At 43.9% G+C, this 25606-nt stretch overlaps 1 protein-coding gene across 4 annotated transcripts in view; it reads left to right on the top strand.

The window, feature by feature from the left end:
* Positions 1-25606, top strand: part of lrp2a (low density lipoprotein receptor-related protein 2a) — a 432071-nt gene that overhangs the window by 225353 nt on the left and 181112 nt on the right. For all 4 annotated transcript variants that reach the window (XM_038789773.1, XM_038789772.1, XM_038789771.1 and 1 more), the window contains 4 exons: positions 1580-1723; positions 6343-6452; positions 11691-11868; positions 13263-13476. In XM_038789773.1, the coding sequence (XP_038645701.1) occupies positions 1580-1723; positions 6343-6452; positions 11691-11868; positions 13263-13476 (646 nt within the window). The remainder of the gene's footprint in view (positions 1-1579; positions 1724-6342; positions 6453-11690; positions 11869-13262; positions 13477-25606) is intronic.

The following is a 25606-nucleotide window of genomic DNA, read 5'->3' as shown; positions in this document are numbered from 1 at the left end:
TATAATACTTGCAGTATTTTTATTGTTATTTTACAGTGGCAGAGGGATTCAGTTTGCACTTTTGTCTGAGTGCCGTGCTGTGACTATGGCTAAGCAGGCCTGTATTCTTGTGTGTGGTTTAGCATTATTTTCCCGGACTTGTGTTTTTTGTGTGTATCGGTTGTTGTGGACTTATTCTGATTTCACAGGAGCTTTACAAAGCAAATTATGACACCGAGCTGCATAAGGAGAAATCAGGGCAGGTGACAAAAAGCTTGGTCAAAGAGGTAGATTTGAAGAAGTGTCTCAAAGGGGGAAAGCAAGGTGAAGAGGTGCAGGGAGTGAGTTCCAGAGCTTGAGGCTTAGGTAACTGAAGACACCAATGGTGGAGCAGTTATGTTTAGAAATGCTTAAGAGGCCAGAATTGAGGGAGTGCTGATATCTGTGAGGGTTTCTGATTATATGTTTGCTTGTGAGGCTCTGGTTACGGTCAATTATCAAACGGCTCATTTGTAGGATTTGTTTATCAAAATGCCTTGCCATTTCCTGTTTATATTTTTGCCCTTTTCTACTGGTGCTGTGTTTTTTCTGTTTAGTTAATGTCCTCTGTTTTGATTTTTTTATCTCGGGGTATGTGGTGTTGTTTATTGTTTTCTGTCATCTACGTTGATCTTATCTCCTCATCTCTGTCATGATGTGAAGAGAACCATATTGATAACAACTGAGTGAAATTAAGGTCAAGGGAATAAGTTACTCTGCATGAATTGATTTTTTTTTCTCAAGGATGTATTTTGATATGAAGGTTTCATGCCTTAAATTTAAGTGGTATATGCACCTCCCATTAACAGTACTTGAAGTTCGGTAATGCCTTCCCCTCACTCAGATCTGATGTGAAAATTGTATTTTGTCTGTCTTTTTGTGCTACTCCAAAGACATCTGATAATCCTAATGTCAGCTTCTCTAAATGTGGGTTGTGGCATGATTACTAAAGTTGGTGGAGAGGGTAAAGCAGCTCTGAACATGCATTGTTCAGAGGATGTTAACTGTATCTAGCAATCCTGCTTTAAAATCCTTCTCAGTGTTGTGAGGTAGCCTTGATATAACGATTCAGTAATCCTAAGAAGTGAGGACTAACATATGCATGATGGTCTGATAAGCCTATGGAAGACAGATTCCCTAACTTGGCACAATGCTTAGTTTATGCTTCTGTTAAAGAAAAGCACGCAATGGAAATAGATGGGCTCTCCCTCCTGTAATACTTCAGTTTAGAATAATCATCTCCTGGCAACGAGAAATAGTATGGTTGGAGGAAAGTCAGCCCTTTCCTATTGCCAGGTGGATGATTTGTTTTTTTCAGAGTACCAGACATTATCAGCTATTAAGTGTATGAAGGAAGGTGTTTGCTAGTACTGGCTTATGTTTCGGACCTAGTAAACTGTTTCTAAGTACTTAGGAGGATTTAAGGATTTCCTTCTTTATGAGTGTGCCTAGAATCACACTAGTAAGAAGAGGATTTGTAAGTGTGGAAGAAACATTAATTATTTCCCCTCGGCTTCTGAGATTGTGTGAGTTTTCCTTACTGTGATTTATGTGCTTTTAGGGAGAAATTCACAGTGTAAGGTCAGATGGAACTAATAGGACCATATTTGCACCGGCTTCGACTATTGGTTCCCCAATGGGCTTGGCTTTTGATTGGATCTCTATGAACCTTTACTATACCAATTTTGAACAACAATCCATTGAGGTCAGTATACTTAAGAGAATTTCAATTCATTCTTCCCTGCATTGAAAAAAAGGTTACTTTTGGCATAGCAAAGCAGGAAAGTATGATGCATTTACAAATGCAGATAACTGTGTTTCTACCACATTTCATTTAATGAAGTTTATTTTTATAAAAGTAATATATTATTCATTAGATATAATTTTGTCCCAACCTACATATTATGATGCAAATTATGTTACTTAACGTAAATAAATGTTGATACCAATTAGTCGGCTGTAATGGTTGGTTGGTTCAGTTGACTAAATGTGGTGGAGTGTGGTTGAGAATACTGCCAACTGTGCAGTTTCAATCCTTGCTCCAGTTGAGGTAATCTACTGCAGATGCTGGAGATCTGAAATAAAAACAGGAAGTGCTCATAAAACTCAATAGGGCTGGCGGCATCTGTGTAAGGGGAACAGAGTGGAGCCCAATGTGATTCTTCTTTGAGAGGTACTCTTGGGGCCTTTCTTCTTGCCTTACCCCATAATGATATCATGGCATTAGCCATGATTAGCACAACTCAGTCTACCCTGGACACTAAGAGAGAGAAAATGCATCTTACAGATTTCTGGATAAATTATGCCTTGCTTTTCTGTTTGTGGCATTTACAACCGCTCATTAAAATTTGGCTTTCTTCACCATTGTGACACTGGAAAATTTTATACTTCAATTTACTATTTCAAAGTTATAATACGCCTTAATTTGTGCTCACAAGAATATCTGAGAAAGAAGGCTGCCTGCTGGGTCAAATCTAGCCCACAGCATACTAAAGCGACTGTAAACAAATTTGCAAGATAGTGCAATTTGAATAATTAACAGAAATACTCTTCACAGCTTTGGTTTTATGTCAATGCCTAGTTTAATGGGGGGGGGGTGTCTATCAAGTCACTCCTGAACCTCTGTCATTCCAGTGAGAACAAACCCAGTTTATCCAACCTCTCCTCATAGCTAATACTCTCTTCTGCACCTTCCCCAAAGCCTCTACATCCTTTTGGTATTATGGCGACCAGAATTGAACACTATATTACAAGCGTGGCATAACTAAGGTTCTGTACAGTTGCACATGACTTGCCAATTTTTATACTCAACCTGTACACTCAGATCCCTCTGCCTATCAATACACTTAAAGGTTCTGCCATTTCCTGAATATTTCCCATATGTATTAGACCTTCCAAAATGCATTACCTCACATATGTCCGGATTAAACTCCATCTGCCATCTCTTTGCTGAAGTCTCTAACCAATCTATATCTGCTGTATCCCCTGACTGTCCTCATCACTATCAGCAATTCCACCAACCTTTGTGTCATCCGCAAACTTACTAAGCAGACCAGTTGCATTTTTCTCCAAAACATTTATATATACTACAAACAGAAAAGGTCCCAGCATTGATCCTTGTGGAACACCACTAGTAACAGCCCTCCATTCAGAAAATCACTCTTCCACTGCTACCCTCTGTCTTCTTGCCAGCTCACCTCTGATCCCATGTGACTTCACCTTCTGTACCAGTCTGCCGTGAGGGACCTTGTCAAAAGGCCTTACTGAAGTCCATGTAGATGACATCCACTGCCCTATCTTCATCAATAATCTTCATCACTTCCTTGAAAAACTCGATCAAGTTAGTGAGACACAACTTCCCCTTCACAAAACCGTACTGTCTCTCGCTAATATATCCACTTGCTTCCACATGGGAGTAAATCCTGTCTTGAAGAATCCTCTCGAATAATTTCCCTACACTGACATAAATCTCAGCGGCCTGTAGTTTCCTGGATTATCCTTGCGACCCTTCTTAAACAAAGGAACACAATTAGATATTCTCCAGTCCTCTGGGATCTCTCCTGTAGCCAGTGAGGATACAAAGATTTTTGTCAAGGCCCCAGCAATTTCCTCCCTTACTCCCCCCAGTATTCTGGGGTAGATCCCATCAACAGACTCTGGGGACTTATCTACTTTAATGTTTTTCAAGACACCCAACACCTCCTCTTTTTTGACCTCAATGTGAACCAGACTCATCATCCACTAAGTCTTTCTCTTTGGTGAATACTGATGCAAAATACTCATTTAGTACCCTCACCCATTTCCTCTGGCTCCACTCATCGATTCCCTTACATGTCCTTAAGTGGGCCAACCTTTTCCCTGGATACACTCTTTCTCTTTATATACATATAAAAATCCTTGGGATTTTCCTTAATCCTGTTTGCCAATGACTTTTCGTGACCACTTTTAGCCCTCCTCGCTCCTTGCTTAAGTTCCTTCCTAATTTCTTTATATTCCTCACGGGCATCATCGGTTCCCAGCCTTCTATCCCTTACAGAAGTTTCCTTTTTCTTTTTGACAATATCCTCAGTTATTGAAGGTTCCCAAAACTTGCCATACTTATTCTTCTTCCTCACAGGAGCATGCCGGTCCTGGATTCCTATCAACTGACATTTGAAAGCCTCCCACAAACCAGATGTTGATTTATCCTCAAACCTCTGGCCCCAATCTAGATTCTTCAGTTTCTGCCTAATATTGTTATAATTAGCCTTCCCCCAATTTAGCACCTTCACCCAAGGACTGCTCTTATTTTTATTCAACAATATCTTAAAACTTACTGAATTATGGTCATGGTGCCCAAAATGCTTCCCTACAGAAACTTGAAACTCTGGCCAGGCTCAGTCCCCAATACCAGGTCCAGTGTGGCCCCTCCCCTAGTTGGACTATTTACATATTGTTTCAAGAAGCCCTCCTGGATGCTCCTTACAATTCTGTGGAATTTTCCCAAATCCCCCCGGATGATTACCACATCAGTATTTCTAAACTGTACTGTCAAAAAGACCCACCTTCGAATATTCTTCCAAAACAACGCTCTCCCTCAGCTGGGTTCAGCAAGGATCCACTTCCAGGATTTCCAGCTCTCATTTTAATATTCCTTTGCCTTGATTTGCCACATGCATTCAAGCCTCCGCACAATCTCTCAGGTACTCAGACATGTCAATAAAATACTACTGCATCACAGAATGTGCTAAGGTCACCAGCCTTAAGATTGCTTCAGATATTTGGATTCTTGTACATAATTTCACCAGCTCTGCAGCTTTTCACTCTGTCTTTAAATTCAATGAACAATACCTTGTTCAAATTCCAATTCCTTTTTGTCCCTTTGACTTCAATTTTTCTGGAACTTCTCTTTTTATTCCCTGGCTTCTAGAATTATCTGTTCTTTAGTCTGTGGAACTTGCTTTCGACCCATTACTCCATTGTTCTCCTTCTCTTTTTGGTAGAGCTGTGAGAGCTGTTTCCACCCTACCTTCCTGGCTCTGAATGCTTTGGATCCAGTTAAAATTAACCTCAAAAAGTATTTCTAACTTAAAGGTGGCCCCTTGTTGCAAAGCAACAGTCAGTCATTCTTGACACACGGCCTCACGGTAGCATGGTGGTTAGCATCAATGCTTCACAGCTCCAGGGTCCCAGGTTCGATTCCCGGCTGGGTCACTGTCTGTGTGGAGTCTGCACGTCCTCCCCGTGTGTGCGTGGGTTTCCTCCGGGTGCTCCGGTTTCCTCCCACAGTCCAAAGATGTGCGGGTTAGGTGGATTGGCCATGCTAAATTGCCCGTAGTGTAAAGTTAATGGGGGGATTGTTGGTATACGGGTTGCGTGGGTTTAAGTAGGGTGATCATTGCTCGGCACAACATCGAGGGCCGAAGGGCCTGTTCTGTGCTGTACTGTTCTATGTTCTATGTTCGCTTTTCACATTATAAATTCTCTGAGCACAATACAGACACAGTTTGACATGAAACCAAAAGCCTCATATGTACATACAAACACCTTTGTTTAACGTAAATGTAACTCGCGTTTTAACTGCTTGTCACACAGAAAAACTAAAGTAAACTCACTTAAGTCTATGCCTTATTTCAAATATCCAACAATCCAAACAGAGATTGCTTAAAAATATCTTGGTTTCCTGACACCTGAATTCCCTATCAGAGTGTCCTACAGTCTGAACTTGGATAGAGAATATCATTCGTGCTCTTATCCAACGGCATACTCACACAAATTAATCTTTATGCTAAATAATTTTGTCCAGAAAGAAGACCATGGAAGATTAATTTGTGTTTTAAACAAAAACATTTAACAGTATTTATCAATTATTGATATGACAAACTCTAAGTTGGCAGTATGCTATTTTGCTATTGAGACGACTATTGTCATTCATTCCCCATCCTCTGTGTTGCCGTGTTAATATTTCTCCAGTCCATCAAATCTCAGGTGATGTTATTAAAGGGGATGCATATGCATTTATTGCATGAAAAAGCATTAGCTCTACAGAACTTAGAAAAGCACAAATGTAATAATGTCGCAAAATCAACATTGAATTAAGTTTAATTTTATTCAAATATCTCACTTTTTAGGATGGTATGGGCTTAAAATATGGTCAGTGTTGAATTCAGATTGTTATGAAAGAGAAACATTGTAGTAAGATAATTGTGAATTGTTCTTGCAGGATTTCTGATATTTTATGATGAGATTTACAAAAAGTATGAACACAGTGATGATTAATAATTTCATTAATTATTTGTAGACTTTTTTCCATATGACATGAAAGCTCATTTCTTGTTCTTTTAGGTAGTAAAAGTGCATGGTGATGTCCAGTACAGAAAAACAATACTCACTAATAATGGACAAAGGACTGGTGTTGGACGGCCCAAGGGAATTGTGGTAGATCCAGCAAGAGGGTGAGTGGAACAATATAGTAGATTTATAAGTAATTTTATAACTTAAATGTAGAGTTGAACAGAAATGGTGGGTTTCTCATTTGTGTGATGCTAAATATTTTGCATTTCGAAATGTGGCATCAACCGACTTGATTTAAAAAAAAGTTTAAGAATTTCAAAGTCGAAAATGGGGGAGGGGTGGTGTAGTGCGAACATCACTGGACTACCACTGAACAAGCTGGCTGAGTCCTAAAAGATGAGCTGTGAGACTGGGGCTAGGCAGGTGGAGAGGGAACCAACAATAGAGAAAAACCTATGTGACCTCATCTTCACCAGTCTACTTGACACAGATGCATTGGTAAGGGTAACCACCGCACAGTCCTTATGGAGACAAAGTCCCATCTTCACAATAAGGGTAAGGTACCACACCAAAAGCGACCTAATAACATTAGAGCCCGTGGCGTTGGGGGTCGCATATTAGCATGGACAGAGGATTGGCTAACTGAGGATTGGTTAACTAAGGCAGAGGGGCATTTTTAGGATCTCAACCTGTAATTAGTGGAGTGCCACAGGGATCCGTGCTGGGGCCACAATTATTGACAATATATATTAATGTCTTGGACGAGGAAAGTGAATGCACTATTGCCAAGTTTGTGGATGACACAAAAATAGATGGGAAGGCAAGTGGTGAGGATGACATAAAGAGTCTACAGAGGGATATAGACAGGTTAGGTTAGCAGGCAAAAACTTGACAGATGGAATATAATGTAGGAAAATGTGGCGTTATGCACTTTGGTGTGAAGAATAAAGGAGCTGAATATTATTTAAATGGAGAAAGACTGCAGAAAGCGGCAACACAGAGGCATTTGGGGTCCTTGAGCGTAAATCACAAAAAGCTCGATACCAGTTCAGGAGGCAATTGGGAAGGGAAATGGAATGTTGGCCTGTACTTCATCATAGTCAATCAAGTATAAAAACTGTACAAAGCACTAGTTAGACCATACCTGCAATAGTTTTGGTCCCTTTACCTAAGGAAAGATATACTGGCATTGGAGGCAGTCTAGAGAAAGTCCTCTATGCTGATCCCAGATATGGAAGGATATTTTTATGAGGAGAGGTTAAATAAGTTGAGCCTGTACTCATTGGAGTTTAGAAGAATGAGAGGCAACCTTATTGAGACGTACATGATTCTCAGGAGACTTAACTGGGCAGATGCTAAGAGGATGTTTCCTCTTGTGAGAGAATCTCGGACCAGAGGGCATAATCTCAGAGTAAGGGGTCACCCATTGAAGACAGAGATGAAGATGACAAGGGTAGTAACTCGTCGAATTCTTTACTACAGAGACCTGCAGAGATTGGATCGTTAAATACGTTCAAGGCTGAAATAGGCAGATTTTTAATCGGTAAGGGACTAAAAGGTTCTGGGGATAAGGCTAGAAAGTAGAGTTGAGGACTATACCAGATAAACCATGATCTCAATGAATGGCGGAGCAGACTCAATGGGCCGAAGAGCTTATTTCTGCTCCTGTTGATTATGGTTTTATGGTCTCTTTCATCATATTTGACACTACCATGGTGCCAAATATCCCTATCCTCAATGATGGGGGAGTCCAGCACATCAGTACAAAAGACCAGCTTGAAGCATTTGACACCATCTTCAGCCAAAAGTGCCAAGTGATTGATCCATCTCGGCCTTCTCCTGATGACCTAGATCCATATGTGCCAGTCTTCAGCCAATTCGATTCACTCCATGCGATATCAAGAAATGGCTGAAGGCACTGGATACTGCAAAGGCTGTGGATCCTGACAGTTCAGCAATGGAACTTGTGCTCCGGAATTGTACTTTGTTCCAGTCGAGTGTGCCACTGGCATCTACTTTGCAATGTGTAAAATTGTCCAGATATCTCCTGTCCGAGCAAGCAGGGTAAATCCATCTCAGCCAATTCCCGTCACATCAGTCTTCTCTTGATCATCAGCAGTAATTGAAAGTGTTGTCGACAGAGCTATCAGGCGGCACTTACTCAGCAATAAACTGCTCACTGACGTTCTATTTAGGTTCTGCCAGGGCTATTTAGCTCCAAACCTCATTACAGCCTTGATTCAAACATGGACAAAAGAGCTCAACTCCAGAGATGAGGTGAGAATGACTGCCCTTGACATCAAGGCAACGTTTAACTGAATGTAGCATCAAAGAGCCCTAGCAAAACTGGAGTCTGTGTAATATTTCCTGTTCACCAGTTAGGTAAATAACAACTGCAATGTTTATTAATATATAACCACAATGCAAAGGTTTCCATCCTTGTAGCTGCGACTCAGCTTCCATTATCGAACTGATATAGAAATCCAGTGGCACACTTTACTGGAACACAGTACGATTCCGGAGCACAAGTTCCATTGCTGAAATGTCAGGACCCACAGCCTTTCCAGTATCCAGTGCCTTCAGCCATTTCCTGATAGCGCATGGAGTGAATCGAATTGGCTGAAGACTGGCACATATGGATTTAGGTCCTCAGGATGATGACCCCCTTCTCATATCTGATTAGTTACCCGAGTCATGTAATCCTCTTGGCGGATCGCCAATAAAGGGGACAAATACCACACAATGGAAATTTGAAGAAAAGCTATCCACTACTTGGAGTCATACTTAGCACAAAGGAAGATGGTTGTGGTTGTCACCTCAGTCCCAGAACATTGCTGCAGGATTTCCTCAGGGTCATGACCTATGTCTAACCATCTTCAGCTACTTCAAAATTACTAAATCCCCCACTTTCCCAAACACACACTCTTGCCACCCACTCGACTCCCCACTGGAGTTAAGGTCCAGGTTTTGGGTCGTCTGCAGCAACATTGAAACAGTGATAACAAATGTAAAGTTAAACTTCTGTGTCTGGGCCACGCTCAGGAGGCTTGTTGCAAAAGCCTGGTGGCCCTGGCACATGGCTGCCTGTGTGAGGGCAGACCTGCCTAGACCTCGGCTACTGCCTGCACAGAATGCACCTGGCCGTGGACATGTTGATCCATGGTGCTGCATGCTAACCAACAACCCCTCATGTAGTTCCTGGCTCTACTTCTGCAACTCCACAATGGATGGGACCATCCGCTTCAGAAGCCCGAGACCCGTCTGGATGGCAGCCAGTCCCTCGGGCCGGCCTGCCCTCTGACCATCCACCCCCTCGGGGGTTCCTCCCTCCACCTGATGTACCGGATGTGGGTGGTGTGCTGCAGATAGTGCCCCAGGAGCCTCTTCACTAACATACCCAACCGAAGTGAGTGTGTCTGGGTTGGTGGAGGATATTGGAGACAGCTGTGATGCGAAATCTGTGTCATCCCCAGACTCGAGCCCTGGGGTGACATGGGATATGTGGTCATGGCTCCCATCCATGTTGGTGTCATCCTCATTGCTGCTCCGCACCTGGGGTTTTGGCTGTTGCTGGGGCCGGGGGTAGGGGACACCAGATCGGCCCAGCCCATACCAGCAGCTCCGGCAAGACGCAAGACAAGATGCATGATTGCATTGTGGGCTGGGAGGTGTGGGTAGTGTGTTGGGGAGGGGGCGTAGGGGTGATGGTGGTGGTGGAGCGGTGGTGTAGGGGGTGATGGAGCGTAAGTGTGCGAGTGGTGTGGGTGTGCGGGTGGTGTGGGTGTGAGGGTAGCGTGAGTGTGGGGGTGGTGTGTGTGTGCAGGTGGTGTGTGTGTGCAGGTGGTGTGGCTGTGTGAGTGGTGTGGCTGTGTGAGTGGTGTGGGTGTGAGGGTAGTGTGAGTGTGCGGGTGGTGTGGGGGTAAGGGTGGTGTGGGAGTGTTGGCGGGGAGGGTAACACACGTGCCATGGGGAACCAAAATTCAGTGGGGTCTCACTTCCTCGTCCGGTGCCGACCTCCACCCCGGAGACTGCCCTTTCCTCGGGCCCGACAACCATGTCCAGGGACCTCTGTTCTACTATGGTGAGGAGCTACAGGTCCGGCCGTCCCCCTCCAGTCTTCTTCTGCTCCCAGAAAACCCACAGTGTTAGACTGTCTGACGCATGCAGCCCAGGGGGTGTGTAGTTGATGGCTTCAGTGTCCAGGGCACCCGGCCATGACGGTTGGTATGGGTGGCAGCTTGTGGTGCAGGGTGGGGGTTCAGCCTCCCTCCGGATGGGAGGGGTTTGATAGGGTTACGGGTGTGTGGAATGGGGGTTGGTGTCAGGGGCACAGTGCTGCATACTCACCCTGGTCACCCTGAGGAGGTTGTGTATTTTCCGGCAATGCTGGCCGGTTTGGATGCTGTTTCCCACGGCGCTGACCACCTCTGCCTCCTTTGTCTAAGCATGACGAATGTTGGCCGCTGGCAGCCTCCTCCCCACCATAGGGTACAGGCCTGTCCGCCTCTCTTTTATGGCGCCTAGCAAGGTCTCCAGTTCTGTGGCGGTGAACTTCGGGGCTGCGCGTGTTGCTGCCATCTTGTTGGCTGTGATGGTGTGTGTGAGGGGCGACGTGTGTACATGCAGCTGCAGCTTGTCAACTTCTTGAGTGTCAATCCTGGGCTTGGCGAATCCTGCACTGAACGGTTGCTGAATCGGTCCAGGTGCGGCACCAGTTTGGCTGCTGTGAAACTCCTCGAATCCTTTCCCGGTGTCAACACTTGGTCTCAGGAATGGAGAATCTGGTCGATTGTGTATGGGTTGTTCAGCCTATTGACAACAGATAGTGTGTAGATTGGCAGTACATTCAGTTCCATGTGAACTTTTCTCTGATTGCTAAAACAAAGGAATAAATGGCACAATAAATCAATGGATGTAGCGTAACGCTGGTGGGATTTTCCCAGCCCACTGAAGTCAGTGGAGTTTTGAATGACTCGTTGCATTCTGGGGCCACCCCATTTGGTTTAGTTTAGAACCTGGCTCACCATCACCTTCTCAGGGGCAAATAGGGATGGGCAATGAATTCTGGCCTAGTCAGTAATGCTCACATCTCATGAAGAATACAAAAGCATGCTGATGTACAGCATGCAGGAGCACACATACATACTTAACTTTGAATCTTTAAATTTATATTGAATTATTTCCAACCAAAAGTAAGATATTTATAGTCACAGCTAGATTATAGCACCATTGAATAAATATTATCAGGTTTACCTCCCTCATAAACAACACCTTCACTCGAACCTGTGGCATGGGTGAGTTAACACAATGAACATGTTACACTGCTATATTATCATTGTCCTCCTCCGATTGCTGCATGCTTTCAGAGTTTCTAAGAACCATATGTAAATCTTTTTCAGGAAGTTATACTGGACTGACCAAGGTACGGGCAGTGGGATCCCAGCAAAGATTGCCAGTGCTTATATGGATGGCTCGAATCCTCGAGTTCTTTTCACTAATGATCTGGATCATGTAGAGTTTCTTACTATTGACATCAAGGCACGCAGGCTGTACTGGGCTGTGTCTGGTACTGGTGTGGTATGTATTTTCCTTTTGTTACGAAGGCACATACCCAAAATGTTCTTCATTCTGAATATCTCCCAGTCTCCCACCATGCTTTTAAAAGGAGATTAGCAGAAACAACGCAATAATTATTAGCTCTTTATTCTGTTTCTCTGTTGATTCCTCCAGAGAATGCTACTGTATTGTGAGCATGAACCTTGATTCCATGAATGAGGTGAGGGGGGTGAGGAGGAGGTTTAAGGAGATGAAGGAACTTAACCATGTTTGCAGCTGAGATATTTACATTTATTCTATAATTTACGATGCTTCATCAAAGATTTCATTTTTGCATCAATTTGATTGGGTAAGAATCATAAAATTTACAGTGCAGAAGGAGGCCATTCAGCCCATCGAAGCCGCACCGGCCCTTGGAAAGAGCACCCCACCCAAGCCCACACCTCCAGTCTATCCCTGTAACCCAGTAACCCCACCTAATCTTCTTTTGGACACTAAGGGAAATTTATCATGGCGAATCCACCTAACATGTACATCTTTGGACTGTGGGAGGAAACCGGAGCACCCGGACGAAACCCATGCAATCACGGGGAGAATGTGCAGATGCCACACAGACAGTGGCCCAAGCCAGCATTCGAACCTGGGACCCTCGAGTTGTGAAGCAACTGTGCTAACCACTGTGCTACCATGCTGCCCCTGTGCTATGTTTGACAATGATTAGAAGAGGCTGAATTTAATGGCTGCTGCAGTGGGCCCATCCACCTGCCTTGCCTTGGCTGGGAGCCCCAATGAGATTAAATATCAATTAGGCCATTAACTTCCTGTCTTTAGGTTTAAAGTCAAATAATCTAAACTAAATGCAGCTGGCCAGTCAGAGGAAAGGTGGCTCTTTAGTTCCAGCAGCACCACAGGAAGTGCCAGCCACCACTGTGACTGAAACAGGACTCTGGAGTAGCAGCCAGAGGAGGCCCCACAAGACGGGTGAGTGGACTGTCTGCACTAGAAGAGTGGGATGTGAGCAGGGCTGGAGGGGGTCAGGGGGGGTTTCGTCATTGTGCAGGACAGGGAGAGGCTCTTTCACTGGGAGGACAGCCCTTGCCAATGTGGGGGCCTTCTGTGGGTTATAGGATGCCCGGTCAGGAAGTCACACCACTCACCCCCACTCAGCGCAACCCCTCCCCCCAAAACAAAAGGATGCTGCATGGAAAGATGTCTGCAGGATATACCTGGCAGCCTTTACTCGTGTCATATGGCCAAAATCCACCTCCCCCTCCACTGGCAATGTTAACGATATTTGCAAGTTGATTAATTATCTAGAATATCTTGAAATATAAGTAATATTATACTTCATGCCAATTCATGAAATACAACTATTGAAATAATGTGCAACTACTGATTTTGTATTGCTCCTATAGATTGAACGAGGAGATCTAAATGGTTTACACCGAATGACTGTGGTTAGCCACCTTTCTCATCCTCGGGGATTAGCCACATTTGAGGGCTTCCTTTACTATATGGATTCTGATTTTGAAGTCATTGAACGTGTGGACAAAGTCACTGGTGAAAATACAGTTGTACTGAGGAATAACGTTGCAGGACTGAAATGTCTCAGAGTTCACTTCCACGACAGTGAGTACTACTTAGCAGATTAGTAAAAGAAGCACTGTACAGTTACACAACAGTAGTGAGAAATAACATGTATGTAGGACTTTTGAATAGTTAGATTTCTATAGATATTTTTAACTAAAGCTTTTGTATGATTATTAAATATCTCAAAATGATTCAATCATTGTGTATATTCAGCTCCCTGGACAAACAAGAAAATACGATCTACATAATTCGCAGGAAGCACCAATGATTTACTTTTGATTTATGTTAAATTGAAGCAACACTTTATGCACATCAAACATCATCTGATTAATTTGGTACTTGTTATTTCCTACATGTTGTGTGCTCTGAAAATATATCAGCAAACCAGCTAAAACATTTAGTAACCTGGAGGGCATTGCCTGAAGGGGCGGTGAAAGCTGATTCATTAATAGCTTCAAAAATTTGAAAATAAATGAAATGCAGGCTCATGGTGAGAAAAAAACAAGTGACAAAATGGATGGAAGGCAAAGTGAGAAAGTAAGCTATGAGGAGGGTGCAAATAGGTTGCCAGGAGATATTGGCCTGAATGTTACGTTGCCCGTATGGGCGCCCAACACTCCTGATGTTATGTGAAAAAGGGTGTGATAGCATCAGGAGGGATTCCTGATGTATTCCATTCATGCGTAGCAGATGCAGTATAGTGTGGATGAATGTGAGGTTATCTGCTTTGGTAGCAAAATTAGGAAGGCAGATTATTATTCGAATGGGTGTAAATTGAGAGAGGTGGATACTCAGCGAGACCTTGGTGTCCTCGTGCATCAGTCGCTGAAAGTAAGCACGCAGGTACAGCAGATAGTAAAGAAGGCAAATGGTATGTTGGCCTCCATGGCGAGACAATTTGAGTATAGGAAGAGGGATGTTTTACTGCAATTATGTAGGGCATTGGTGATGCCACACCTGGAGTATTGTGTACAGTTTTTTGTGTCCTTACCCGAGGAAGGTTGCTTTTGCTATGGAAGGAGTGCTGATTCCTGGGATGGTGGAACTGTCACATGAGGAGAGACTAAGTCGGTTAGGATTATATTCATTGCAATTTAGAAGAATGAGAGGGGATCTCATAGAAACTTACAAAATTCTAAAAGGATTAGACAGGATAGGTTCAGAAAGAACGTTCCTGATGGTGGGGAGGTCCAGAACTAGGGGTCATAGTTTGAGGATAAAGGGTAAACGTTTTAGGATTGAAGTGAGGAGAAATTTCTTCACCCAGAGAGTGGTGTATCTGTGGATTCATTACCACAGAAAGTAGTTGAGGACAAAATGTTGTGCCATTTCCAGAAGGAATTAGATATGGCTCTTGGGGCTAAATGGATCAAGGGATATGGGGGGAAGGCAGGATCAGGGTGTTGAACTTGATCAGCCATGATCATGATGAATGGTGAAGCATGCTCTAAGGATCGAATGTCCTCCTCCTGCTTCTATTTTCTATGGATGTTTCTATGTGTAACACTGCATCGTGATATTCATGATTGAATGTCGGAAGTCTGTCCGACATCAATTGAAGGAAAATTGAGCTAATTAAAGACACAATGTACTGCAATTTTTCGAGGCGCTTTCAATTTTATGGTCAGACAGGAGGTGGTGGCAGAGTGGTATCATCACTTAACTAGTAATCCAGAAACCCAGGGACACGAGGAATCCCATCATGGCACGCGGTGAAATTTTAAATTCAATAAATCTCTGGAAGTAAAGTCCAAAGATGACCATGGAACCATTGTTGATTGTTGTAAAAAACCATCTGGTTAATTTTTATGATCAGCACGCAGAAAAAACAGGCAAGCAGGGATCGCACTTTTTACACGTTCTACATCGATTGTAGGATATGAGACTCAGGAGGAATGGAGAAGTGAGGAGGTAGGAATAAACAAGTAATTTGAGCCTGGGCAGTTCTGTTTCATCAGTGATGCATCCTACTCATTTCTTATGTAAGTTAAGGGACATTATACAGTCTTCATTAACTAGCCGGATCATAATACAAGCAGAACCTTTGCAAAGCAGAAGGTGAAAAATGGGCATCGTTTATTCAGCTGGAGGCACTTCCTTAGATGTGGAGAAGAGGACGTCTGCAGAAATTGTTAAAGAATTTGCCAACAGGATCAAGCACAACCTGAAGCGGTTGAAGGACAGCAAGGCTTGCGGCGGAGAAGAGGTAGGAGGAGGCGCCAATACCCTGCTGGAAGAGTCTACAGGATTAGCTTCAGCTATCTTGAGATGACAGAGATGCAGTGTCAAAGAAGGATCCTTCTCTCAAGGGATACCATAACATCAACCGGTGACATGATAGGGCCTGTGACAGCTTCCAAATGTGTAGGTGGGCACGCAATGCCAGTGGCACTAATAGTGACTGTCACCCTGAACGTTTATATCTTGGGTTCCTTCCAGAATCCTGTTGGTGCTCTGTGCGTTGTATCACAATTTGTACCATACATCTGCATAAAGCTTGTGAAGGATGGACTGCTCAAAAGGGTGAGAACCTTCATAGGTTTCAAGACAGATGAGGATAGCCGGGCAGAGTGTTCCAGAGGGTTTGCAGAGATTAAAGGATTCCCAAGGATTCAGGAAGTTATTGATTGTACCCAGGTGCCCATCAAGGCATCTGTTGGAGAGGCATGATCCTTTGTGAATCACAAGGGCTTCCATTCATTCTGTGTCCAGCTAATGTGTGATCACCAGCAGCACATCCTCCAGGTTTGTGCGAAGTATCCTGGGAATTGTCATGATTCTTATATTCTCCGTTACTTGCAAGTTCCCAGGCTTTTCATGCCTCTGCACGCTTCGATGGCTGGCTGGTGGGGGATAAAGGATATCCTCTGAAAAGGTGACTGATAACATCAATCAAATATCTAAACATGCCTGAGGAGGAGAGGGACAGCAGAAGCCATACTTCCAAAAGGGCCATAATTGAGAGGACAATAGACCTCCTGAAAATGAGGGTCCATTGCCTTGCCCAATGGGGAGGATCTCTTCAGGATCCACCAGAATGCATGTCACACTTAATAGTTATCTCCTGTACCCTACACAATCTGGGGAGGGCGAAGAATCCAATGTGTGTCCACAAGTTGATGATGAAGATTCCAGCACAAACCTTGAAGAAGAACCTGCTCAGCTACAGGGTGATGATGATAACCCAGAAATAAGGCTGCTTTTGGGAACCAGGGACAACAGGCACGTATTGGTTCAAAGGAGCTTTCAATAGACCTCCAATGTCAACGCTCCAAATCATTGGAAAGAAGCAGTTACATTATTGCTCGGGTCTTACAGCCCTCCTGGCACTCTCTTTTTCTTGTGCTTCCTCCTGAAATGAACTTTGAAACTCATTCACTGTTTACCTTTGAGTTGAGGGCCTCTTATCTCATTGGCACAGAAAGCACAAGAAGGACATGTGACATGAGGTTACATTTTAATGCATGTTATGTGACAGCACGAAAAACATGAGATAAGTAAAAAAGATAAAGATCTCATTTGTAGTAGCCCTTATGAGTTTATAGTAATTTAATTAACTGCTTATGAGTGCTATGTCTTGGTGCTCCCCTGTCGCTGGCAGCTGCAATGGAAACATGCTGCTGACTCTGATACCCCTTTGGCCTGGATGACCTTTGCAGCAGTCCTCCAGTTGCTGGTGTCTTTGAGGGCCTTTAGTGGACAATGGCAGTGCACCCCTCAGTCATTGTGGTTTGCTCCAGTGAAACGGTCACTGGCAGAGCGGTGGAGGAGCTACTGTCATCATCAGGGTATCCTAAGTGGTACCCAAATACATGGAGCCGCATCATCTGCCAACATGTGGTTGGCTTGTACCTCCCTGCTCACCACAGGTGGATGAATAGCTAGCAGAGCCACTGAGTGCCTCATCCAAATCGCACATCGGCAGTGTCCTGCTGAGGTTACTGCCAGTGTGTGGGTTTGCAAGTCTGAATGCCACCCCAGAAATGCTTGATAAAGTTACTGGATCTCCTCCCCCACATGGCCTCCAATACAGAGACCTTCAGACTTCAGACCTGCATGCAGACCTTCGGGAATAGCTACCACATCTCCACATGCATCCCGCTAGACATCCAGAATTGCTGCCTAATAAATGACTCCAGAGGTCCATTGTTTGCCTGGCTCAGCATTGTCGTTGTCTCCAACACACCTCCGATTGTCAGAGGCCTGTCAGAGGCCTGTGAACTACCTATCTCCAACAGTTCCTCAAGCGAATGTGACGTGCCTTCCCCAGTGTGTTCAACCACCTTTTCCGGAGCACTCAAACCCACTGACGTGCCTGTATCTGAGATGGCGCAATGTTTAGAGCAAGGATGTGATGTTAGTGCATCTGACGGCTCCTCCTGCTTTGATGTTAATGGAAGGACCTCCAGGACATTAGCTAGTCTTGAAGATGATCCCTCTGATGGTGGAAAAGCAAGTGTAAGTATACATTTAAGATTCATAGTTTGTTAAATCTTCTGGATTCTGAAATTGGATATTGAGATAAACAAAAATTTCATAATGCAATAACATAAAAGATTAATGGATTTCACCTGCCAGTCTTTCATCCATTGCCCTCCATTGACCTACTTCTGTCACTGCATCCAGTTCTTTCCTATGATCCCTCCACCCCTTTCAGCTGCTGACTTCTGCTGCAAGCCTTCTTGGTCAGATGTGGAGGCCTCCTCTTGTGTCATGTGGCACAACGTGAAATATAGTTTCAAGTCAGGATGGTGTGTAGTTTGGAGGGGAACATGCGGGTGGTGGTGTTCCCATGCATCTGTTTCTCCTGTCCTTCTAGGTGGTAGAGGTTGCATGTTTGGAAGGTGCTGCCAAAGATGACTCGGTAAGTTGCTGCAGTGAATCTTGTCGATTGTACACACTGCTGCTACTGTGCATCGGTGATGGATGGGATCCCAATCAAGCGGACTGCTTTGTTCTAGATGGTGCTCCTTGAGTGTTGTCAGAGTGGAGTGGCGTTTCTGGTGAATGGTAAGCCCCCAGGATGTTGATTAGAGGATTCTACAATAGTTCTACCATTGAATGTCAAGGGGTGATGAATAGATTCTCTCATGTTGAAGGTGGTGATTTCCTACCAATTGTGTGGTGCAAATGTTACTGTTACCTATCAACCCAAGCCAGAATATGTCCGGTCTTGCTGCACATGGACATGGACTGTTTCAGTATATGAGGAATCACAATCTTCAGCGAACATCCTCACTTCTGACCTTATGATGGAGGAAAGGTCATTGATGAAGGAGCTGAAGATGATTTGGTCTGGAACACTACTCTGATAATCTCCTGCAGTGATGAACATTTGGAAAGACACAGCTCAATCCACCATTGTCAGCATGGTTTTATGAAGCGTAAGTCATCCTTGACAAACTTGTTTGAGTTGTTTTGAGGATGGAATCAGCAAGGTGGATAATTGGGAACGTTGTGGATGTGGTATATCTAGAATTACAGAACAAAGAACAAAGAACAAAGAAAATTACAGCACAGGAACAGGCCCTTCGGCCCTCCCAGCCTGCGCCGATCCAGATCCTTTATCTAGACCTGTCTCCTATTTTCCAAGGTCTACTTCCCTCTGTTCCCGCCCGTTCATATACCTGTCTAGATGCCTCTTAAATGATGCTATCGTGCCCGCCTCTACCACCTCCGCTGGTAAAGCGTTCCAGGCACCCACCACCCTCTGCATAAAAAACTTTCCACGCACATCTCCCTTAAACTTTCCCCCTCTCACCTTGAAATCGTGACCCCTTGTAACTGACACCCCCACTCTTGGGAAAAGCTTGTTGCCAACCACCCTGTCCATACCTCTCATAATTTTGTAGACCTCAATCAGGTCCCCCCTCAACCTCCGTCTTTCCAACGAAAACAATCCTAATCTACTCAATCTTTTTCATAGCTAGCACCCTCCATACCAGGCAACATGCTGGTGAACCTCCTCTGCACCCTCTCCAAAGCATCCACATCCTTCTGGTAATGTGGCGACCAGAACTGCACGCAGTATTCCAAATGTGGCCGAACCAAAGTCCTATACAACTGTAACATGACCTGCCAACTCTTGTACTCAATACCCCGTCCGATGAAGGCAAGCATGCTGTATGCCTTCTTGACCACTCTATCAACCTGCGTTGCCACCTTCAGGGTACAATGGACCTGAACTCCCAGATCTCTCTGTACATCAATTTTCCCCAAGACCCTTCCATTGACCATATAGTCCGCTCTTGAATTTAATCTTCCAAAATGCATCACCTCGCATTTGCCTGGATTGAACTCCATCTGCCATTTCCCTGCCCGACTCTCCAATCTATCTATATTTTGTTGTATTCTCTGACAGTCCTCCTCGCTATCTGCAACTCCACCAATCTTAGTATCATCTGCATACTTGCTAATCAGACAACCTATACCTTTCTCCAGGTCATTTATGTAGATCACAAACAACAGTGGTCCGAGCACGGATCCCTGTGGAACACCACTAGTCACCCTTCTCCATTTTGAGACACTCCCTTCCACCACTACTCTCTGTCTCCTGTTGCCCAGCCAGTTCTTTATCCATCTAGCTAGTACACTCTGAACCCCATACGACTTCACTTTTTCCATCAACCTGCCATGGGAAACCTTATCAAACGCCTTACTAAAGTCCATGTATATGACATCTACAGCCCTTCCCTCATCAATTAACTTTGTCACTTCCTCAAAGAATTCTATTAGGTTTGTAAGACATGACCTTCCCTGCACAAATCCATGCTGCCTATCACTGATAAGTCTATTTTCTTCCAGATGTGAATAGATCCTATCCCTCAGTATCTTCTCCAACAGTTTGCCTACCACTGACGTCAAGCTCACAGGTCTATAATTCCCTGGATTATCCCTGCTACTCTTCTTAAACAAAGGGACAACATTAGCAATTGTCCAGTCCTCCGGGACCTCACCCATGCTCAAGGATGCTGCAAGGATGTCTGTTAAGGCGCCAGCTATTTCAACCCTCGCTTCCCTCAGTAACCTGGGATAGATCCCATCCGGTCCTGGGGACTTGTCCACCTTAATGTCTTTTAGAATACCCCAAACGTCCCCCTTCCGTATGACAACTTGACCTAGAGTATTTAAACATCCATCCCTAGCCTCAACATCCGTCTTGTCCCTCTCCTTTGTGAATACCGATGCAAAGTATTCATTAAGACTCTCACCCATTTCCTCTGAGTCCACGCATAAATTCCCTCTTTTGTCTTTGAGTGGGCCAATCCTTTCTCTAGTTACCCTCTTGCTCCTTACATACGAATAAAAGGCTTTGGGATTTTCCTTAACCCTGTTAGCCAAAGATATTTCATGACCCCTTTTAGCCCTCTTTATTGTGCGTTTGAGATTCGTCCTATTTTCCCGATATTCCTCCAAAGCTTCATCAGTTTTGAGTTGCCTCGATCCTATGTATGCTTCCTTTTTCATCTTAGCTAGTCTCACAATTTTACCCGTCATCCATGGTTCCCTAATCTTGCCATTTCTATCTTTCATTTTCACAGTAACATGTCTGTCCTGCACCCTAGTCAACCTTTCCTTAAAAGACTCCCACATTTCAAATGTGGATTTACCCTTAAACAGCTGCTCCCAATCCACATTCCCTAGCTCCTGCCTAATTTTGTTATACTCTGCCTTTCCCCAATTTAGTACTCTTCCTTTCGGACCACTCTTGTCCTTGTCCATGAGTATTCTAAAACTTACGGAATTGTGATCGCTATTCCCAAAGTAATCATCGACTGAAACATCAACCACCTGGCCGGAATCATTCCCTAATACCAGGTCCAGTATGGCCCCTTCCCGAGTCGGACTATTTACATACTGCTCAAAAAAACTCTCCTGGATGCTCCTTACAAACTCTGCTCCATCTACGCCTCCAACACTACACGAATCCCATTCAATGTTGGGGAAGTTAAAATCTCCCATCACAACCACCCTGTTGCTCCTACATTTTTCTATAATCTGTCTGCATATTTGTACCTCTACTTCATGCTCGCTTTTGGGAGGTCTGTAGTAAAGTCCCAACAATGTTACTGCACCCTTCCTATTTCTCAGCTCCACCCATATTGCCTCAGTGCTCGAATCCTCCATCGTGCTCTCCTTAATCACAGCTGTGATATCATCTCTGACGAGTAATGCAACTCCTCCACCCCTTCTACCTCCCTCTCTATCCCTCCTGAAGCATCTATACCCTGGGATATTCAGTTGCCAGTCCTGCCCTTCCCTCAACCAAGTCTCAGTAATACCAATAACATCATATTCCCAGGTACTGATCCAAGCCCTAAGTTCATCTGCCTTACCTGCTACACTTCTCGCATTAAAACAAATGCACCTCAGACCACCTGTCCCTTTGCGTTCATCATCTCTTCCCTGACTACTCTTCCCCTTAGTCACATTGAGTTTATTGTCTTGTACCTTACTGGCTTTAGTTGCTGCTTCTTTACTGACCTCTAACTTCCTAATCTGGCCTAAGAAGGCGTTTGATAAGGTGCTGCACAAAAGATTGATCCAGAAGATGAGGTCACAGGGGATTGGGAGTAGAGTACTAATTTGGATTGAGGTTTGGCTGACAGACAGAAACCAAAATGTCGAGATAAATGAGTCCAGTCTGGCTGGCAAACTGCAACTAGCGGGGTGCCGCAGGGGTCAGTCCTCGGACCTCAACTGTTTACAGTCTATATAAATGACCTGCAAGCAGGGACAGAGGCCTTCCAAGATGGTGCCGGAACGTCTGGAGCTCCCTCCCACAGATCCCCTTCCTGCACCTCTTGGACTGTACGCAGAACAATACTTTTCACTGTATCTCGGGACACGTATTTATAAATGGAATTGAAATTCAGAGTGTAACATAGCAAAATGTGCGGACGATACTGAAATAGTTGGGAAAGCAGGCAGTGAAGAGGAGATCAAGAGTTTACAGATGGATATAGATAGGCTAGGAGAATGGGCCAAAATTTGGCAGATGCCGTTTGATTTGTTAAGTACGAGGTTATCAATTTTGGCCGAAAAAATAGAAAGGAAAATGATTATCTATATGGATAGCAGATTCAAAATGCGTTTGGGCAGAGGGATCTGGATTTTTTTGTTCATGAATAGCAAAAAGTCGGTATGCAGGTACAGCATGTAATAAAAGAGGCAAATGGAATTTTCGTATTTATTGCAAAAAGACTGGAGTATAAAAGTAGAGAGGAGTTGTAGCAATTGTATATGGTGCTGATGAGACCACATCTGAGTATTGTGTCCAGTTTTGGTCTCCTTATTTGAAGAAGAATGTGGTGGCATTGGAGGCAGTTCAGAGGAGGTTCACCAGACTGATTCTGGGGATGAAAGGGTTGACTTATGAGGAGAGAATGAACGGTTTGGGCTTATACTCCATGAAGTTTAGAAGGATGAGAGGGGATCTGATCAAGGTAAAAAAAATGCAAAGAGGGATTGATAAAGTAAACGTAGGCCAAATGTTCCCCTAGAATGAGAGGTCACGGCTATAGTTTGAGAGGCGGTATATTTTGAACTGAGATGAGGAGGAACTACTTTACACAGAGGGTGGTGAATTTGTGAAACTCACTGCCCCATAGTGCAGTGGAGTCTGAATCATTAAATGGTTTCCAGAAGGAGATAGATATATTTCTGATAAAGAAAATGGGAACAGGCAAGGTGGTGGATTTGAGGCCAGGAAGAGATATGCATGATCTGATTGAATGGCAGAGCAGGCTCAAGAGGCTGAAATGTCTACTTCTGCTCCTAATTCCTATGTTCAGGGATTGAGATGACGAACCTCTAACAACCACAACCATTTTCCTTTGTACAAGGTAATACTCCAACCATCAGAGAGTTTATCCCTTCGAACATAGAACATACAGTGCAGAAGGAGGCCATTCGGCCCATCGAGTCTGCACCAACCCACTTAAGCCCTCACTTCTACCCTATCCCCCTTACCCAATGACCCCTCCCAACTTTTTTGGTCACTAAGGGCAATTTATCATGGCCAATCCACCTAACCTGCACTTCTTTGGACTGTGGGAGGAAACCGGAGCAGCCGGAGGAAACCCATGCAGACACGGGGAGGATGTGCAGACTCCGCACAGACAGTGACCCAGCAGGGAATCGAACCTTGGACCCTGGCACTGTGAAGCCACAGTGCTATCCACTTGTGCTACCATGCTACCTTGATTCCTATTGACTCTAGTTTTGTTAAGGCTCATTGATGTCACACTTGGTTAAATGCTGCCTTGATATCAAGAACAGTCACTCTCACCTCACCTTATATCTTAAATAAATATTGCAGTTTTGCTGATTAATTAATAGGTGGGATTATCGAGTACACTTTCAAAATGTTGGATTTTAATTAAAATGATGGACTCTAAATGTTGCAGTGGTGAGCAGTTTTACTTTTAATATAATTGCTCATTTTTGAAGTTCTTAAAACTTTTGCTCCTACTTCAAACAATTCCGTCAGCAGACCCATATAAATCACCTGAAAGAGGGCATTGTACAATAATATGGTAGGGTTAATTGGTCTGGGGGAGGCAGTATTAAGTCATGGCTGACAGACATCTTTAAAATTACAGTCTGAATCTTAAGGATGGAAGTCTTGAAATGAACGATTGAAAGTAACCTGGCATTCAGTGAGGTACTAACTCATAAAGTTGGATGTAATGAGACAGTAGCCTAACCTTTCGTTTTAGCTTGTTATAAACTGCTGACAGTCTACTTGTCATGTAATTGCCTTGATATGATTGATGTGTTGGAATTTGCCAGTTATTCAATGTCGTCCTTCGTGAGTATGCATTGTCTCACAATTACCGTTTGTAATATTAGCAGACAAATACTTAACAAGTTCGCACGACACATTAAGCCTCCTATATCAAAGTAAATGGCATCTCCATTGAAATATGGTACAGAGTAATGCCATAGAAACATGCTCGTTGTGCATTCATTTTAGAAGGTTTAAGCTTAGCTGTATAATTCTGAAATAGCTTAATTTATAGAATTTCTTGCTGAAACATGAACATCAGGACAGAGCTGCAGGTTGTGTACCTCTAGTTGAATGTCCGATGCCAGAGCATGATAAAAAAAGTCATTGCTTCAGCAAAAGCTTATTAGGGTAGAAAATCTGATTGAGAGTGGGGATTTGAGAACAAGCCCCATCTCAATTCCGATGCGGAAGTTTGGGCTTGAACCCAGATACTCTAGGCTTTTGCCTCTTGAATCTTCCCCATACCACATTCAGTTAGGGGTGAGAAGGGGCAGGCACTTATTAGGATAGGATCATCCAATTACATCCTTGGCTAACTTTGGGAGCATGTCTGTAATTGTAGATGGACTGTTTGGTGACCTTTGTTCAGGTCACCTATCACGTCATCTGTCCCATTGTGGATCTTAAGAAGGCCCCAAGAAGAAAAAGAACCAGGTCAGTTCCCTGTTCTCTTAGCAAAAACTTTCAAATATCTTACTGATATTTTTCTTCTGCCATTTTGGAGTCATTCTGCCCTCTGTTGTGCCTGCAGGCTTGAACTCTCACTTCCACCTCTCAGTGGGATATCACATTCTGTTGCACACCAAATGTTTAAAACATTATTTGATCATAGGATGCGGGCAACGATGGCGAGCCAATAATTATTGCCAACCCTTGTTGCCTTTGAGAAGGTGGTGGTGAGCTGCCTTCTTGAAACATTGCAGCCCATGTGTTGCCCAGTCTTTATGGTGGAAGATACTTCGAACATATAATAATCTTTATTGTCACAAGTAGGCTTACATTAACACTGCAATTAAGTTACTGTGAAAAGCCCCTTAAATTCCATTAATACTGAAGAATATGGGGAGGAATTAAAGACCATCACCATCATGAGTGTCAGAAAAATGAATTGGGTTAAAGGCAGATAAGATGGCTTGCATTCTAGGATCCTAAAAGAAGAAGCTCCAGAGATAGTGGGTGCATTGGTTGTAATTTTCCAGATATCCTTGCATTCTGGAGGAGTACTGGAGGATTGAGAAACTGCCAATGTGGCACCCCCATTCAAAAAGGGAGGGAGGCAGTAAGCGGGTAACAGGGATTGGGGAGGAATATGGACATGAGGAATCAATCAGCCATTACCCTATTGAATGGCGAAGCAGACTCGAGTGGCCAAATGGC

The sequence above is a fragment of the Scyliorhinus canicula genome, chromosome 2 (genome assembly GCF_902713615.1).
Source record: "Scyliorhinus canicula chromosome 2, sScyCan1.1, whole genome shotgun sequence".
NCBI classification, from domain to species: Eukaryota; Metazoa; Chordata; class Chondrichthyes; order Carcharhiniformes; family Scyliorhinidae; genus Scyliorhinus; species Scyliorhinus canicula.
Note: the sequence above shows the minus strand (reverse complement) of the source record. Positions and strands in the feature narration are given on the sequence as shown.